Source organism: Aspergillus tubingensis (genome assembly GCF_013340325.1).
Source record: "Aspergillus tubingensis WU-2223L DNA, scaffold_8, whole genome shotgun sequence".
Lineage (NCBI taxonomy): Eukaryota > Fungi > Ascomycota > Eurotiomycetes > Eurotiales > Aspergillaceae > Aspergillus > Aspergillus tubingensis.
Window position 1 is genome coordinate 1766771 of NW_023336282.1, and position 18472 is coordinate 1785242.

The 18472-nt window shown below is 47.2% G+C and overlaps 7 protein-coding genes across 7 annotated transcripts; 4 read left to right on the forward strand and 3 right to left on the reverse strand.

Annotated features, from left to right (window-relative positions):
• Positions 1-912: 912 nt before the first annotated feature.
• AtWU_06953 (MFS transporter) lies at positions 913-1635 on the forward strand (the record flags this gene model as incomplete). Its single annotated transcript, XM_035502062.1, has 2 exons — positions 913-1077; positions 1159-1635. The coding sequence occupies 2 exons, from the start codon at positions 913-915 to the stop codon at positions 1633-1635; spliced, it is 642 nt and encodes a 213-aa protein (XP_035357955.1).
• Positions 1636-3941: 2306 nt separating this feature from the next.
• AtWU_06954 (lactamase-like protein aptB) lies at positions 3942-4647 on the reverse strand (the record flags this gene model as incomplete). Its single annotated transcript, XM_035502063.1, has 2 exons — positions 3942-4535; positions 4603-4647. The coding sequence occupies 2 exons, from the start codon at positions 4645-4647 to the stop codon at positions 3942-3944; spliced, it is 639 nt and encodes a 212-aa protein (XP_035357956.1).
• Positions 4648-6087: 1440 nt separating this feature from the next.
• On the forward strand, positions 6088-7015 carry AtWU_06955 (deoxyribonuclease NucA/NucB; the record flags this gene model as incomplete). Its single annotated transcript, XM_035502064.1, has 4 exons — positions 6088-6332; positions 6412-6594; positions 6644-6787; positions 6853-7015. The coding sequence occupies 4 exons, from the start codon at positions 6088-6090 to the stop codon at positions 7013-7015; spliced, it is 735 nt and encodes a 244-aa protein (XP_035357957.1).
• A 1671-nt stretch (positions 7016-8686) lies between these two features.
• Positions 8687-11761, reverse strand: AtWU_06956 (P-loop containing nucleoside triphosphate hydrolase protein; the record flags this gene model as incomplete). The annotated part of the gene is made up of 7 exons (XM_035502065.1): positions 8687-8901; positions 8967-9239; positions 9297-9500; positions 9559-9565; positions 9616-9842; positions 9896-10190; positions 10241-11761. The coding sequence occupies 7 exons, from the start codon at positions 11759-11761 to the stop codon at positions 8687-8689; spliced, it is 2742 nt and encodes a 913-aa protein (XP_035357958.1).
• A 547-nt stretch (positions 11762-12308) lies between these two features.
• On the forward strand, positions 12309-14443 carry AtWU_06957 (phenazine biosynthesis-like family protein; the record flags this gene model as incomplete). The annotated part of the gene is made up of 5 exons (XM_035502066.1): positions 12309-12451; positions 12524-12848; positions 12912-13443; positions 13508-13615; positions 13671-14443. The coding sequence occupies 5 exons, from the start codon at positions 12309-12311 to the stop codon at positions 14441-14443; spliced, it is 1881 nt and encodes a 626-aa protein (XP_035357959.1).
• A 604-nt stretch (positions 14444-15047) lies between these two features.
• On the reverse strand, positions 15048-15784 carry AtWU_06958 (protein kinase domain family protein; the record flags this gene model as incomplete). The annotated part of the gene is made up of 5 exons (XM_035502067.1): positions 15048-15053; positions 15104-15328; positions 15380-15454; positions 15506-15580; positions 15632-15784. The coding sequence occupies 5 exons, from the start codon at positions 15782-15784 to the stop codon at positions 15048-15050; spliced, it is 534 nt and encodes a 177-aa protein (XP_035357960.1).
• Positions 15785-17144: 1360 nt separating this feature from the next.
• Positions 17145-18260, forward strand: AtWU_06959 (oxidase ustYa family protein; the record flags this gene model as incomplete). Its single annotated transcript, XM_035502068.1, has 5 exons — positions 17145-17421; positions 17478-17588; positions 17640-17776; positions 17840-17933; positions 18004-18260. 5 exons carry the CDS (start codon positions 17145-17147, stop codon positions 18258-18260), a joined length of 876 nt encoding a protein of 291 aa, XP_035357961.1.
• Positions 18261-18472: the final 212 nt, after the last annotated feature.

The window sequence follows — 18472 nt, forward strand, 5'->3', positions numbered from 1 at the left end:
GACAATTCCCCTCCGGCAGAAGCCAAGTGTGGTCAACTGCTGGATCGGCGTCAAGTAAAGTGTATTGAGATTGCTCTCACAAAGTTTGTATGACTTACCATCTCCTGTTCGAGAAGATCGCGTTTATCAGACTCCCCATCATCAATACCGTGGCATCGTTGTTACTTACGGAGTAACTTCACTGACACATCAATGTCGATTCTGTCCGCCTCTACATCAATTGTATTCGCCTACTAATTTAATTTTGCAATCAGGCTGTGCGTCGAGTACCACTTGGGTTCTAGAAGCTTCTGGTGGAGATGGGCGGAATAAGAGCCATGTGGACTCTCAGATGCAGCGACGCCGATTCTGGGCCTCTTACTTACAAAGTACATTTCAGGCTGATAGTCCCTTCCCAAAAGTACCCACCAAGGGCATGTTGCACACTATACTGCCATGCGGGGAGTCCGAATTCTAATTAGAGAGTCCTCGATCTAGTATCACTTTGAATGATACAGAAAGCACGCAGAGCATCTATGCTGAGCTGGTCAGGGCTATGTCCCTATGTTCGTCGGTTGTCTTCTTCATCAAGCAGACAGGACTAAACCTCGCAAGCCGTCTGATCGAGATACAAACACTAGACAGTCGCATTAAGTGGCTTGGTCAAAGCTGAACTCTTCGTTTCAATTGGATTCCTCAAAGATGGCTGCAGTACCCGTGCAAGATCTGCCGAAGTTACTCTTGTTGCACGTGATCTATAATCAATGCCTGTGTTCCTTGCACTCGTCCATCATGCCACTGTTCTCCTAGAGTCGTTGTGAAGGTGTCTTTGCGTATGCGCAGCAATTGTCTGCACAGACAGCTTTTGAGCACGCAAATTCTGTATCTAAACTGCTACATGCAGCCTTGGAGCTGGACTGGGATGCTCGAAGGATGCCGAGCTTTATTGGATATGCTGCCTATTCGGCTCGCGCGATCCAGGCTCCCTTCTTGTGGTGCTCACAGCCAATTGTGAAGCAGTGCGCCGTGCGCAATGTTTTGGCCAACCTGAAGACGCTACAAATACTGGGAAAGCACTGGGCCTTTTCAGATGTTTTGGTACGATAATTTGCTCTTTTGGACCTCAAGCCTTATTATATACTTCTCTGCCTGTGACGCATACTGACGCATTGTCTACAGGGCAAGTTTGCTTGTGGTCTTTACAAGGTGCATGCGAGCGCCCCATTCCCGCTGACAGACGAGCTGAAAAATATGCCTCCGGAGACCCTACGAGAATTTAAACCAGCTAATTCCAGAGCGCGACTTTCTATCCTGACTCACAATTCCATCCTTATCAACGAGCACGGTTCCACTGTGCAGGCCGCAGATGATATTGAAGACCTTGGTCTGGAAGATGCAGATTCTCGGGGACCCGTGTCGGCAGAAGAGAGTATTGCTGGGTGTATCTCCCAGATATCGCGTGGTGTCGGTGCTGCGACTAGCCAGTTGCCCATTACGATCAATCCGTTCATAACCGCAGAAACTATAAACGGTGGTGTGGTGAACAGCAGTCTTGACGGGTCTATGCTGGGACTAGGCATGGGACAGATTGGGCATATTGACGACTATATTATGGATTTGCTGCGCCAAGGAGAACTGTTGCAGCAGGGAGTATAACACGTGTATGATCATGTGCATGAGAAGTTATAGTTGTTTCGACTGTACCCACGTCGGAAAATAGAAAAGAGGTAATCTCGGACTTGGGGGTTTATGATTGAATTATATGGTCTAGTCCGACATGTTGGCTATATCTTCTCGGACGGGAGTTAAGTCGGTATGGGATATGTACAGGAATTACCCCTACCTTTTAGTGACAACAGCACGAGGCATGTTGGTATGTATATTCAAGTGAATGAGATGAATTTGCCTCTCTTATTCACACCTGCAACAAGGTGAATGCGTAATATAGCGTTCAACCGTCTGATAATCTCGAATACAATCATTATATAAAAGTAACCAATGACGTTCATTGAAATGTAGCTTTCATCCCAGTCGCACTTGGATAATCGAAGCCTCAAAAATAAAAGCTACATTACCGCTGAGACTCTACCTGTTGCAATAGCTCGCTAATCGAACTCTACACTACTAAAGAGAGTTACATCAGAAGACAAGGTGGAACTCCGATACAATTAATATCAGATACAGCAGGTCACCAAACGAACAAGAAATGATGTCAATACTTGAATCGAATTCTGTTCTTCATTCCTTGTCTGACCCTCCACCAGTAGCGACCTCATGCTTGGAGTAACCTGTCGCCCCGAGAACCTTCCCTCCGACAGTGACAGGATGAGCGGCTGCAGCACACAGAGTCAGTTTAAGATTATTTCCACCATATGATGAAGACCGACATACCAGAGAGTATGAAATATATTCTTGCAAGCTGACCGGAATGATTGGTCCAGCTATGGATTGTACCTCGCTGAACACAAACGTCACCAGCTTTCATGCCCACATAAACTCCGTCATCAAGGTAACTGGAACGCGGATTTAGCCTCCAGAAATCACATTTATAACGCTACGGGAATGCATATGCTAATACACCAGGTGATTTCACCGCTATGCAGGATACCAAAATCCAAGGACTCCGTTCGATGGAACATCTAACAATAAATTAATTTGCGATCGATCCTTAGCCCCACTTGAGGCATCCTGTATGTAGCCACACTTACCGTTCGGGTGTTGGGTGGAATGTCTACAACGCGGAGCACTATGCCCTTGTTGTTCGACAAATCCGCGGTGCGGGTTTCGATTGGATCAATCCATTTATCGTTGGATTCGGGGAATTGGTGCGTCTCGTAAAGGACTGCAAAATTGGCATTTATTGCTGTTGGCACGCAAGGAATCTCACGATCGTCCACTACAATGGCTGCGCCGTCGGGATTATGTCCGGTAACGATTCTTCTGGGGTGTGGAAACATGATGAGGCTTTATGACTAATTGAAATGATAGAAATAAGAATCTATCTAAAGTACGAGCTGGGGATGATATTGTCAGTAAACATGGAAACAGGGTGCGTTGGTAGGTTAATATATCATTACGGCAGTCCATGAGCTTTTCATAGTATACATTGTCATCATACTTACCCCGCACAGGCTTTCCGACAGGGTTAGTAGTAGTTTGTGTTGCCTGCATTGGGAAGGATAGAATCGGGATGTGGCGTATAAACCGTATACCCCGAATACCGACCTCGAAGTTAATTGGCAATTGTGCTCACTACAGGGAAGCTCCGCTTTGCCTCTTCGGCCATTGCAGCAGCAATTTTGGGGAACTCCTGGAGGGGGGGGGGAAGCCGAATGCCGAATGCTATCTCCGGATGTACCGGAGATTATGGATCACGGTTCCATGGATCAGTTGGGTTACAAGTCTGTCTGGAATTTCCGATATGCTGCGGTGCCCTAGGCGATGCTGCCCTTCATTCTGCTGGTCTCGTCTTTTGTCGAAGCACTAATGGGGAGGGTTGCTATCCACTACGCACCCAAGTTACTGAGGTGAGTCTCTAAGAATATTCCCGCCGGGATAGCTATCGGAGAGGTAAACCTGTTAGAGCACTTGATTACATGACAGTGTTAATAATTATGATCTGTATCATTATACCTCGTGAATAACCTAGCGAAGCCAATATTATCACAGATTGTAGGTTAACAGCCTTTCAACACGTACTTGTACTCAGACCGCCTGCTGAATAGAGCTGACCATGCTTAACAGGTAGTACATTGTTCACAGTGTGACTAAACCATATTCTTTTCAAGTCGATCCTCCCGTTGTGATTCTCTAACAGAGTAAATCCAGCTAAGGAATATGGCTACAAATGAAGACTGAGTCAGATCGAGTTCTCGCATGACCAGGTTTTATTCAGGCTACCAGGCGTCCCCTAACCACCGCTAACCATGCAGTTCCGTGATCGACAATAGTGGCCCTCAACATCACGGGTCAGGCGACTCATCCCTTTCTCCTCCCACAGTCTGCAAAGGGTCTGGAATCTCCCTGCGAATGATCTTGTCGCAGGTCTCATAATCGATGAGTCCCCGCGAGTCCCGATACTCTGGACGGCAGAACAATTGCATGACCTCAAAGTCGCAGCATTCGATGGATATGTAGAAGCTATAGGAGTATTTGAACGGGACTCTCCACTTCCACCAGATATACCCGTCATCACAAAGCTTCCCATCCGCAAAGATCTCTGCCTCGGGCTCATATTCATGCATATAATCCCACGTCGATTTCTTCATCCCGTAGTGTAGCACGATTGTTGACTCAATGGCAGAATGCTCGTCGAGCTCTGCCATCCAGTGTCCACCAATATTCCCCTGTTTGTATCCTGGTCTTTCGGACAAGAAGCGGCGGAAGTATTGACGAAGCTCATCGTCGCTTTTGCCCAGGAATCCCGTCTCAAAATCCTGGATGGGTGCTTTCGTTCCCCAGTCATCCACCTCTTCCTGCTCTGGATAACGGATAAGTGTAAGAAAAGGACACGCGTTCTCAGCCGTCTGGCTCTCTTCAAAGAGTTGATTGAATACCTGGGACGAAGGGTTAGCTAGGTTGCCCCGGCCGTGGCCATGGACATGGACTCTTATATAATCATACACTTGCGAGCATATTCGCCGTGAAAAATGTCATGATGTCGGACATTGTGATTGGAGTAACAGGTGTTGTAGTTTCAATCTCAGAAGGAATCAGTGAACAGCTTCTCATCAGTGGAATGAGTTTCGAATATGGAAGACGCGGCCGCAATAGAGGCTTTATAATTCCTGCATCTGCCAGATGGCCAGGTTGGGTAAGGCGCGTACATGGTGAATATCCGAAGATAAGCTACACGTAAGACTCACCGCCTTTGACTATTCGGCTTACTACCTGTGAGGTGCTGCAGTTCTGGGGCTAAAAGCTGTCATGTAAGTTAACCGCCCAGTAGTAACACAGTCAGCCAATGTGAACAGGGAATGCAGGGATTATCAGGGAGTCTTATGTGTGAGTCTCACATAAGCCAACGCGCCAAGGAGGGGAAGATCCGGCTACCATTCTCAGACGCGATGGGTTCACAAATTTCTTTGTCCAACAGTGTGAAGCCGGAACTTGAAATACATCTCGCTGAGGCTCAGAGGAGAGCTCCGGTCTGACATTGTTGTACTGATTCTGAAACCATTGCAACTGGAAGCCTAAGCCGGTCGAGTGCGGTTTTGTCTCTGGGCACCCAACAGGCACATACCAAGGCATTGGTATATCTACCCTATTTGCTATGATGCTGAGCAGGCAGAGATCAAGTGTAGAGGCATCTTCCAAAACATACTGTGCGACCAGCATTGGATGACAGTCACCCCGAGAATAGTCATACTTCAGCACAATCACAATAAATAACTTCTATGATTATCTGGGGGATATCAGCCCCTAAATTGGCAATGCTTGCCATTGATGGCCGATGCAACATTAGGTTCTCGCAAAGTCGGTATTCTGAGGCTTCAGGTACTTGTGGAACCAATAATCTCCCAGGGTTTGCCAACAACTTACTCATACCTAGCAATCAAGGCCCCAATGCAGCCGACCTGACAGCGACGGGCCGTTAAAATATCCAGACTCAAACCCCTGACAATGGTTGCCTTCTATTTTCCTGTTCTCTCATCCTACTACTTTCCCCGTACGTTTCTATTCCATGAGCTAGTTTCAAACAATGCTCTTCCATGATGAGTATCGCCTGCAAAGGGTTTGATCAGCTTATTCCCCTTCAATCGTAACAAATGTCCCAATCACAGTGACACCATGTTTCATCAATCATGTTTGATCTTTCCTGGTCCCTAGTTTCCCATTTTGAACCGCAGTTTCCTCACTGCTATACCGCTCGCCTTCACATATGCAAGGCAAAGCCATCCAGTTTAGCCCCAGTGAGGTGCTTCAGGCTTGCCCCTGAATACAGCCATAATGTGGCACCTTGAGAGATCAAATCAGACATATAAGAGCCAGCTAGCTCGTGTACGTAGCTGTCGAGAGCATGTCAAGCATCAAGAAATAGACGAGAAAGACAACCAAGTTTCTATCCAGGGCTTTCTTTAATTTACACAATCTATATACTCTTTCACCATGTGGGGTTACAGTCTTCTCATTGTACTTGTCTTCTATACGACGATCATAAATATAACCTACGCAGCGCCGATTTATGCCACCGAAGATGTTGCTACTAACAACTTGGCGAGCCGTGCTCCCCCTGTTGCCGGTTCAAGCAAAAGCAACCCTATTTCGGGGGTAATGGAGGTTAAGCGAGATAACGCTTTGCCTTTTGATGGCGACTGTTATGCTATTCTGTGTCTGGGGAAAGAACCAATATTGTGAGCCTCTGACGGCAACTCATTGCACCAACCCAGATTCGGCATCCATCTAACAAACAGTTTCGGTTTCATCGCTCAGCCAGAGAGATGGAACAGAGAGCAATGAGAACCGAAAGGACGCCGGCGTGAAGAAGTATTTTCCAGGAGGCAAGGGGGCCGGTCCCTTCCGAAACCCGACAGCGGCCAAGGTCAAGATACCTGGCAGTGAATACGTGTCTCCAGAGGAGTTTCCATACGCATCAACTACTCAGGGTGGTTACCAGTAGGTAAATTGGCGGTAACAGATATTTAGCGTACTGATCACCAAGCAGGGCAATCTTGTTCCCAGTAACCACAGAATCTCAGCGCTCGCAAGGCGGTTCTATCAACAGCTTCTACAATAGGTATGATATCAAATCCGCACACCAGGGTAAGAATAGCTGGTTCGAAATTACAGGATGGACAGGAGAGCTAGGGTAAGGGAACACCTAAGCTTTCTTTACTATTCTTCTGGCAACTGCTGATTTCATATATCAATCAGTCCCTACTGCAAGGCACTCAACAACAACAACTCTAAGCCTAACAAAAATGATGCCATCTGCAAACCGGGTTCCAATGGCAAGGGCAAGTGGGGATTTGATGTTGGTGAGTATGCTTATACTTATGATGGCCACAGCTATCAGAAAGCACAGGGCAGCAAGTGAGATGGATGACGGAGAGAGTCTGGCGCGGATGTATTCTGTCCTCTGTATCTGTATTATTAACTTTGTGTGGGAAAAGTCGTTCACGAGATATGAAGTAGAATGAAGGGAATCTGATTGTGGACTTTAATCATACAGTCTCAACGGCTTGCGGGCACTAGAAGGAGCGATGACAACACTGGCAATATAGGGCATTGTCCATTACTCAGTAAAGTATATAGATACTGACTTCCTTCTATCCCAAGATTTCCTGCGGAAAACCCACCTGATGACAATTCCCCGCAAATCACAACTTTTTTTAAACGTTACATACCAAAGTCCTTGCTCGCAGAGTAGACTGTGTTTGTTATACCCCAGCCGGATGTATTGGCCCCTCACAAATTGAATGACTGAGCGACAACGACCCGAAGGGCCTTATCCGGGCCTTCGAACAATTGGTCGGGCCAAGCCGGGACCCACCCACCTTGGGTCTATCCTAAAATATATGGATAAAATTGACATCCAATGCATCTGGCTTTCCTTTGCTGAGCTTTTATGGAGAATCTAGGTATAGCGGCGGATCCTCCGGCTATACTGAGAACAAGGTCATGGTGTTAGAGAAGCATGTGGCGGCGCGGGCGCTTCTTCTACTTCCGCAAGTAGTTACTCATACCGCCCGTTTCTGTTTTCCAGTGACCTTTACTCCTCTGACTCAGCACATACTTTCCCATCATTTGACTCACCATAAGCATCTTCTCGATTATATGGGCTTTAAAATCATCAACCCACCCCCATTATTATAGAGACCATTTCGTTTTTGTAAGGCCCACAATCGGCTCTGAAGGGTCGCTAATACTAACCGTGGACAATGGGGAACTTTAATTTTGATCATACAGGGAGGAAAAAGTGTTCAAGATCTGGGGCTTGGGGCGGGGAACTCGGCCGCACTAGTAGAATAAACACTCATATAGAGTTTTAAGAACCCTGGCCACTATTTCCTTAATATGATTCTCGAGTGTTACTTCGTGAGACGCATTCCATTATCGCTGGTAGTTGGAAATGGTTCTCTTGATACTGGAGCATATTAGCGAGATATAAAGTAAAATTGCAGATAATGCAGTGCCATAGTCTGGCAGATTAACAATAGTTTATGATGATGGCTTCTTACCTCGGGGGGTCGCTACCCCAAATCTATTAGTGATGCTGGGAGTATATTCGAAGACCTGAAACAAGCTAAAAGCACAACACGAGATGAAATAAACGTTGAAACTTTGACCTCATTTATTGGATAGAGCGTATATGGCTATCAGTATAAGATAATCATTCATTACGGTAGACAACCATATGCCCCATACCCCAGGGTGGAAGACAATCTAATCTGATATGATCTAATTCTATAATTACGTTCACGCGTCACCAGCGCGTCGAATGATTGGGCTGTCAGGTAAAGTGGATTTTCGCGATTGTTTCGACTTCTCGGAGAATAGGGGGAGCTGATTGGGTACCCTATTGTAGACTAATAAGTTGCAGAATGATGACCTAAGTATTGGTGAATGATATGGTAAGGGGTGAGTCATGGGAAGGGAGGTAATGAGTGAATGACCTAGTTGGTATGAGTCTATGTGGCATGTTTGTATTGTTTTGGCTTCGTACGAGACTCCAGGTTCCCTTTATGGGCAGACGATTTCGACAGCATCAAGCCCGGCGAATATTACCGGCTCTAGCCTTAGCATGAAACGCGCGATCCTCTTCATCAATACCATGCACAGTGGTCAAGTACTGCTTGAAGTCCCTCGTCATGTTGCACACTTGCTCAAAGTCTCGCTGATCCAATGTCGGGCCGTCGTCTTTGGACTTGTCTTGCTTTTGAGAGAAACGGTACTCGGCGAGGGCAACGGCTGTTTGAAACGCTAGAAAGAAAAACTATGTCAGTTTCTTTATTTGTACGAAGAGCCGGGATGGGTAAAGACCATACCATTACGAATTTCCCGTCCATTCCATTGCATTTTGCTAATCACTTCATCCTCCAAAACATAGGACTTTGCACGTCGAGTCACAACAAAGTCATGCCGCTCGTCGGTCAACTTGTCGAAGAATTGTTCCCATATCGTTCTCCGGTTTTCTTCACTCAGATTGTCATACCGAATGACGACGTGGATTCGAGAGATGAAGGCATCGTCGAAGTGGCCGACTCGGTTAGTCGTCAGGAATAGGATTCCTCGATAGTACTCGATGCATCGGAGAAACACTTTTGTGGAGTCAAGTATGAGTTGGAGTTATCTGGGTATTACTGTATCAAACTTACCGGATACCAGACTATTGCGCTTAAGATCTGTGATCTGTCGCCTCTCGAGATAGACATCCGCCTCATCGATGAGCATGACTGCGCCCCATTGTTCGGCTAGCCTGAACCATTTGGACAATTGTCTCTCCATTACTACTTCGTCCGTACCGATGTCTCCAACGGTCAGCGATAGTAGTGCCCGTCCGGTGTATTCGGCTATACATTCTGGGTTGGGTCAGTGATGATAGCGACGTGCTGTCATTTGATCGTGTGTACGACTTACCAGCAGTCTGTGGCAGTCAGTAGGGTTCAGGTTATATCTGGAGAGGATACAACTTACAAAGGTTTTCCCCACGCCCGGACTGCCATGAAGGAGGAATATCTGCCCTTCACCTTTGTTCTCAATGAAATCGGCTCCCCAAGATCTATTGTGTTCGTCGCTTCTAGAATCTGTGTATTTCTGCACAAGCGCGCGGATCATCTCTTTCCTCGCTTCCGGCATAACCAAGCTATCAATAGCCCTTTTGTTCACTTTCGGCTCCCTACAGTACGAGACGTTCAATTCCTCTGCGCCCGTTAGCGAGTCATTGAGAAAGTAGATTCGACATGGTAGCACCCACCCCATGTCCTGGATTTCAACACAAGTCCATAAAGTACTCGGCTGCAGAGTAAGTAACGATGACGAGCACCTTCGGGGGACTCGGGAAGCTCAAGATCGATATCCACTCTTGGGTCCAAAAGATCATAAGTGGCCCACCGGAAGCCAGGCAACGGGTGAGGTTTCCAGCCACGACACTCTTCGCAGAGGCATTTAGCTAGTCCGTCACCCATGTCCTCGACTTCACAAATGACTGGGGCTGTGTATTCGTGCTGTGCAAAATAAGAAGCCGAGTCGACATAGACGCGACCTTGGTACTGTCACGAGATGTCAGTATAGCTCATACGGGTAATAAACGCATGCTTACCTGTCGCTTAGATGGACCCAGGAACTCGCCCGAGTAGAACACCTGCTTTCCCTGGAGAAGCTCATACCATTTCCGCCCAAGATCCTCCAAGTGCCTCCGAGTCTTTCCATTGTCCTGTCTATCGATGAAGTGGCACGGAAATATCTTGAGCGAGGTGACTTGTCGCTCGCCATCGAAGTGTGCGATAGTCACGGTTTTGGAACGCCTCCCGACATATGTTCCATTAAAGTCAAGATTCCACAGCTGGACAATATAGGGATGAGTAAACTTGCGACCAGTGGATGAAAGCAACGTCTTATCAACTTGCAGATATTGGACCACGTAGGCTGACAGTTGACCCCCAGACTCCATATACACAGTTTCTCCGGGCTTGAAGAGTAACCACAGCATTCGGAATGTGCAACGGTTCTGAGTGTGTCGGGCTAGTTCATCAGGGAGACGATCTTTATAGAATGAGTCTTTTACAAAATCAAGTAGCAGGCCTAGCTGATCAAATGTCTCCTTCTCGCACATCGGAACGGCAGGATCATGGTCTGCGGCATCTGGCTGTGGGGAGCCAACATCATCTTCTCGATATGTCGCTCGGTAAGCTTCGAGCTCCCCAAGATGATGGCCAATCAACGAAAATGGCTCATTGAGTTCGAGATATTCCCCTCCCAGTCTTTCAGCCGGGTAATAGGATACCACATGGGCGAGGGCATTGAGAAGCGTCTTGGAAAAGATGGTCATGCGGGTCGAACGGACCCCAACCTCGATGGTCGGGTTCGTTATGATGCCATCTCGTAGAAGGCCTTCGACTTCATGTGAGTATCTGTGCGGGTCCGGGGGCACAGACGTCTCCAAAACCGTAGTGACATTGAAGATAACGCGCTGCTTGACCTCGACGCTTTTTTGAATGACTGAGCTGTTGAAAGGACCTGACCACGGCACTGTGGTGATAATGTTGCTCCCGGCGTCTAGATATTCCAGGCAATAGGTCACAATGGAAGAAGGATCAGTGGTGGAGTCCTCGTGGACCTCAGGCGCTGGAGCCAATTGTTCTGCATCGCTCTTCATAGGCAAATGTGGTCCTGGTTGGTTGTCATCCTGTTCTTTGCTGTGTTCTTGTGGATTATTGAACTCTTGCTGAACCCATGTGGGCTGCGTCCACATGACCGTCAAATTCTGGCCGCACTTGGGGCATTCGCCAAATCCAAAATCTAGCAGGGTCGCATGGGATCGCCCATTCTCCGGACAATATAAGGTTGCCCATGACACCTGATTATCCTCATACTGGTCCTTGGCTTGGTCACTGGAAACACCTCCCTCTCCACCAGTTTCGGTCACTTTTTCCTTTGCAGCATCCTCCTCCAAATCGGAACTCGGGGAGTGGTCTGCTCCTGCATGTTTATGTGTCTCGACATTTGACGAGGCAGGGTCTGATTCTGTACTCACACTTATGCTTATGTTGTTAGGGGGAGTTGAAACCAAAGTAGTGCCCAAGGTGATGGCACTCATCTCTCCTGCGTCGCCGTGGTTCATGGTTCTGTTTGCCAAATCCTGAAACAGGGCCCTAGATTCAAGTTCTAATAATTGATCCTGGAAGTGTCAACTCTGGGGCCTTCAGGACGCGATGTCGATCAGTCTTTATACCACTAAGCGTATAAAATTTGGCTTAAGATTACTGCATGGCTTATCTTCTGATTCCACCATTTTGTGGAGGCTGAGAGGCTTAGCACTCCACTTAGCGCTCCATTCTCAGGCTCAGCGCTTATAGACCCCGTGTCCGGCGGCCATACCACTCACGCCAATACGAAGCTTCCCTGATTTTTTGGCCTTGGCGACTGGTCTGCTGGCTCTCAAACGGCCACGGAAGAGGCTGGGTGGGGGCGTAAAGACATGGGATATCTCTCAGTGCCCAATACCCAAGCCCTCTCCGCCCCACTAGACGACTCCATCACTATTCCGTCTCCAATATATAACCCGCCACATACAACTAAAACTCGACAACACTTGGATTTTGTGGCTCCAGGTAGACGAGTAAGCAATGCAACAACCACCGATATCCTTTCTGATTAGGCGATATAGTATGAAGGCAGAGCAGGAGACGCCCAACAATCCGCTCACCCAGGCCCTGAGTACCACGATAAAACAGCGGGACGAGATCGAGAAACAGTCTCGGGTGCAGGCGGAACAATGGAGCAAATGGCTCAAATTCGGGGATACCACAGAGTAAGGCCCATCATGCAACCAGGCATGCCTTTTCAAGTAGTAGCATTATGCTGAGACTGACTAATTCACCAGTGATGCAGATTTGAGGCGGCTAGAAGACGGGCGCAAGAGCATTGTAGAAATTTGGCAGCGATTTCGGGAGCATCATCATGAAGATTCTAGAGTGGGCTCTGATCAACTAGTCCCGGAGATACCGAATATTGCCACGTTGAGAAATATCGTCCAGGACGCCCAGATGGACTGGCAGGCTAAGAGAAATAAAGGACTGGGAAAGGTCAAAAGTTATGTTGTCGACTTTCTGGAGATGATGGACGACCATTCTTTTCTGTTCAAGTTCATCCCGACCGGTGACAAGTACATCAGTCTGATTACGGGTGTTATCTCGTCAGTCGTCAAGGTATGCGATCACATCTGGAGAGCACGAGTTGGCCATGAGCTCAAAATATCTGCGCGTACTTAGATATGTGCCAATTATAAGCGAATTGCTGAGGGGTTCTTTTCCGCCTTGGTCGATCTTAGCAGTGATTTGAGGCTCGTCCAAAAAAAGACGGATATCTGGGACAGCGCAGACATGAGGACGCTCGTCGTGGACTACTACGTGATGGTCTTTGAGTTCCTCTGCAACGCAATGTCATGGTTTAGTCGACCGCGCCATCGATATCGGACGATCATTGATAGGAGTTCTTATGACCATGAAGTTAAGGACTTGGTTGATCGCATGAAATCGGCGATTGCACGGATCCGTGACGAAGCGGCACATCTGGCAGAGAAGCAGGTCCTGGGAATCAGCAGCAAGCTTGGCCAAGTGCTCGATATTGTCAGCCCACGGCCAATTGACGTCTCTGGAAAATTCTTATATCTTCACGTTGTGGGAAGTGAGAGTCGAGACGACGACCGAAATGCAACGCAGGCGAAGTTTCACCACTTGGGTCAGCTCGTGGGAGCATGCTCACTTGAAACGCTGCAAGAGGTTGAGAGGAATGCTAAACACGGTAGGACAACTAGCTGACCATAACTTAAGCCAACTTAAGAATGGTAATCTAATCTGTGAGCTAGATCCACAGTCGCTAAAGATACGTGAGAAGAGGGAGAGCCTGGCAGATGTTAAGCCGACAGATGTTCAAGCTACTGAGGTCGAGACATGGAAGACTGAGTCGGACTCTGGTAAATATTGTTGCATTTATCTGTTTTATTCTACCTTCCTAACAAACCATCCAAGACGCAGATGAGACATGCACGCGCTACGACATTCAGAAAGCCACGACAGCCCTCATGAAGTACACTGACGATGGGAGAGAAGAGCTTTCCCATGCACTCCGAGGAATTCCATCTTCTCTACTTCCACAGGAAGTATTGAGTGAGATCCAGGACTGGATCAGGAGCCCACGGTCGAAAATGATCTGGCTCGAGGGGGTCCCGTCATTTAATCATAGGTCCAATCTCTCCCTGGCAGCCATGCAGCTGTGCGCTCTGAGCACAAGGGCACAAATTCCCTGTATCTCATTCTTCTGTAAGCCAAGGTACAATTGGGACACGGATGTCTCGAGCCAAGAAGCCTGTGCCGTCGCGCTTATGTACTCCATAATCGCACAACTTGCGCGTCTGCTCCCCGCAGACTTCCACGGTGCCCCAGAGCTCCTGGCACATTTTGAAAATCTTGATGGAACGATAGGATCTACCTCTACTGCGTTGAGGATAATCGAAGGCCTCCTGGTGGATGCACCACCATCAATTATCTGGGTCATTGATGGACTTCATATGGCAGAGAGCTGCGGTACTATTAACATTCTGGACGACTTTGTGGCCATACTGCGTGAGCAGGAGAGGTTGCGGCTTTCCAAGGTATGCTTTACGACTGATGGAAACAGTCATACCCTGTTGCCGGCCATGATGGTGGATGAGCGAATAGATGTTTCTCGCATGGCTTTAGCAGGACCTGGGAGGCAGTTGCATGGAGGGGGGGACATCTTTGCCGAGATGAACAGTTGGTAATGTGTGTGATGATTTTTTCCTGTCTTGGGAAGCTGGTCCAATATCGATATATAAAGTCATTAAACAGGGAAGTATCATTCACTAAAGATAAAGTTTTCCTCACCGGGTTGATATAATTACTCTTCAAAAGAATACTTTTGGACTTATCCTTTTTATCATCTTCTTTTGAACAAAGTTAACCATATCATTTTATACTAGCGTCCATCTACTAAACCATAGTTCCGAAAGTTGTCACTGGATCTTACCTGTTCATAGTGAGCTAAATGGTGATTACGTACTCGAAAAATACCTTACTAACGATGCACGCTACAATGGAACATTGAGGAGACTTTTTACAGGTACCTCCTCGCTATGAATCAAAAACGTTATGACTTGTGTCCTTTTAAGCACTGAGCCTCAAGAATAAGTGACAAATAAAGGCAAAGCCTTGTCGGAAGTCGCACGGATACAGTACCTTGCATGTTGAATGCTGCACCAGGCAACAGGATACATCCGTCAAAAGCGTAAATGGTGAAAGAGTCCGGCTTTGGTAAATGAACCGCACAGTGAAGCGTACATCAAGTACAGCTTCCTACAGACTTTGTCACCAGCTAACGCGCTATACCTACGCCTATATAGTTTTATTAGCATGTTCACTGCTCCAGAGGGCAGGGGTGTTACCTTCCAAAAGCCACCTCCACGACCATATCCGTCACCACCACGACCATATCCATCGCCGCCGCCGCCACGACCGTAGCCGTCAAGCCACTCTCGCTTAGCCTGGTAAATTGTAAGTACTCGCTTCTTTTCATGGGCTGGATAGCCACCTACTAGACCGTAACCATCACCGCCGCCGTAGCCGTCTCCACCGCCACGACCATAGCCGTCGAGCCATTCCCGCTTAGCCTGGTATAATGTCAGTACCCTTTCCCCGTTCACAATGTGGCAGTCACTCACTCTGCCGTAGCCATCGCCTCCACCATATCCATCACCACCGCCACGGCCGTAACCGTCGAGCCATTCCCGCTTAGCCTGGTATAACTTCAGTATTTCTTCCTTTCCACGAGCTGGATTGCCACTTACTAGACCGTAACCATCACCACCGCCATATCCATCACCACCACCACGACCATAGCCGTCCATCCACTCTCGCTTAGCCTGGTAATATTGAATTAATTGCTTGCTTTCATGAGCTGAATTGCTACTTACCAGTCCGTAACCATCACCGCCGCCGTAGCCGTCTCCACCGCCACGGCCGTAGCCATCAAGCCATTCCCGCTTGTCGTTCTCCTCCGGAATAGAAGCCCCGGGTGCCGCGATGGCAAGCCCGATAAGTGCACTCAGCCAGATAAACGAACGCATTTTGTTCAACTTTTTCTTATTGGTGGTGGTAGTGTGCTTGATGATTGCTATTGTGCTTGTGAGGCTTGTTGTTGTTCTTGAGATATTCAGATTGCATCCTGGATTCCTGGCTTTGGTCTACATTATATATTGTAGGCTTTTCCCCACCGTAGACCATTCCTATGAGGCATTTACGCCCCTCACCACTTGAAATGTGCTTTTTCGTTTGAATTATCTGACAACAATGCTTGTCTCTATCATGTCCGTGCGTGGACTGGATTTACTGTCATGTGTCAACGCACTGACTGTTGCACTAATAATGATATATTGTATCGATATGATCAGATAGATGGAGAAATATGTTCCGACATCATGTATATTGTGAGGCAGCGGGGGAAGATCCATGCAATATTGATCTCAATAAGCAAATTGGGCTGTGGCGAGATACATAAATGTTGCGCTAGTTAACTAATTATCATGCATAGTACCATATCTGACTAAGATTGGGTGCCTTTTATGCTTTTTCTGGGGTGAGGTACTACATGTTTGCTCTGTATGGAAAAGCACACATTGAACGACAATGAGAATAGAGTAGTTATTACCATATGGAAACTTGGCCTCGGCCTCTGCTGTACTACGTCTGTAAAGTCTTTTTACAAATTGCAAGGCCCATCGGTGAAGGCAACAGACATTGTAGGCTCCTATATTGCTTTTTCCTGTTATTTCCAAGACATGCGGGTGAAGAGAGAGTTATGGTAAGTTTGTATATTACTTTTTCATGCGGTTCCTAACATCTGCCGGTGAAGGAAACAGTTCTTATAATTCCCGATATTGCTTTGTCCTGGCTGCAGATACAGTGTGTGACAGCTCAATGATCAGCATGAACAAGTGCCACGAAACAGTGATTAGACGTAGTAGTAATCTTGAATCTCAAATAGAGTACAGGTAAGCCAGAAGGGCAACTGATGATCAATCTCTAGAAATTGTAAAAGAGGTAGCCTCGCGTACTAAGTTCGAAACCGAATTGGATACGATGCTAGTATCAACATCTATTATGTACGCCGTGGCGCTCGTGAACCCTCCTTCCACGATTAGCCTTGTGATCTGCGACTATAAATCGATATTATGTGTTCATGTCGCTTACACTTCAGAGAATCGGGAAAAGATTATCGATATGACGACACGCATGTTTCTAGTGACCTAATGAAAACTGACAAATACCACTTCAACGAATGAAGACATAGCCCCTCGCGATTTGAGATAACAGGAGGGTTTATATGACCGAAAACATAACCCGAGTCAGGGAGTATTGCGAGACACTCGAGCCATTCTTCCTCAGAGGCATTCCGAGGCCGTTCTGTAAACAATAAAAAATCCAGAAATGAAGGATGCCGCATATTGTCCAGTTGACGATGGCAGTGACTGCCGCGGGAGCAGCAGTCTTGACAAAGACGAAGCCAGACGAGTGCTTCTTAGCAAGCCGTTTGAGGACCATGGGGTCCATTCCAGCCCACCTATGAGCCGAAAGCATTTGCTATTCGGATTGTTCTGTGTGGTCCTACTGATGTTGAACACTGTGATGCTTGTTTTCAACCTCTGGACAACCACGCCCCATTCCCGCAAAGAAGGCTTCATTCAGAAGCCTACAGATTACTGGTGTAGGTACATCCTCTGCTTTGACTTCTCTACGCAGAATTTGACAGGTCCTGTACAGTGCCAGGCTTTGAAAGTGGAATCGTTTACGAGAAACGACAATTCTATAGCGCTCATTCGGATTACGCGGGTGTGGGACCGGAGGTAGATGCCAAATGGCATGACTTGACAAGTTAGAATCCAGACAATCTTTCATTGTCAATTTTCTAACAGCCATTGGTAGGAGGTGCAATGGGCATCAGTCGCCAGCAGCTGACAGCACTGAACAATCATCCCGATGTTGCAGTACGAATCGAAAACGCTGGCCCTGACCAAGAGTATATGGCGACCTTTGACGTTCTTCACCAATTACACTGTGTTGTGAGTATTGTGACCATGTGCGCGTTGAGCTATATAGCTGATCATGTCGCTTTTTGTTCTTAGGACCTCCTGCGGAAAGGTATCCACATGGATTACTACAAAGACAAAGATGAGCATTTCGTGAATCAAACAGATGAGCGTATCTTCTTTCACTTAGGTGGGTCTTACAATCAATCTCTTTCGTTTTCGAGCTGCGGAGTACAGCACACAGCTAACAGCTTTCCCAGACCACTGCGTTGATATACTTCGTCAGACCCTAATGTGCAACGATGACCTCTCCTTGGTGACCTACAACTGGGTGCAAGGCTTGGACATCCCGTTCCCGAATTTCAATACATACCATACCTGCAAGAATTGGGACACGTTCTTTGCGTTGAACCAGAAGCTCGATGTTAGTGCCAGGTGGGAAGGCAGTAAGGTCGTTGAGGAATACCCGATACCCAGAAAGCCGGAACATGTCGATGGCATGTGGCCACCTCCTTGAAGGTCTTCCAGTAGAATTCAGTCATGAGCAAAGAATTACCTGGATGGCTCTACTTCACCACCGGTTCGATCTCAAGATTTGTGCGTATTTTGGCAAATTCTCTTGGCAAATTCTCTACATGTTCTTACCATGATCTGTTGTTTGTATATAGCGAAGTAAACCTATTTATGCGTCATCACGTCTTCCAACAATGCCATTTATTTACGCTGGGG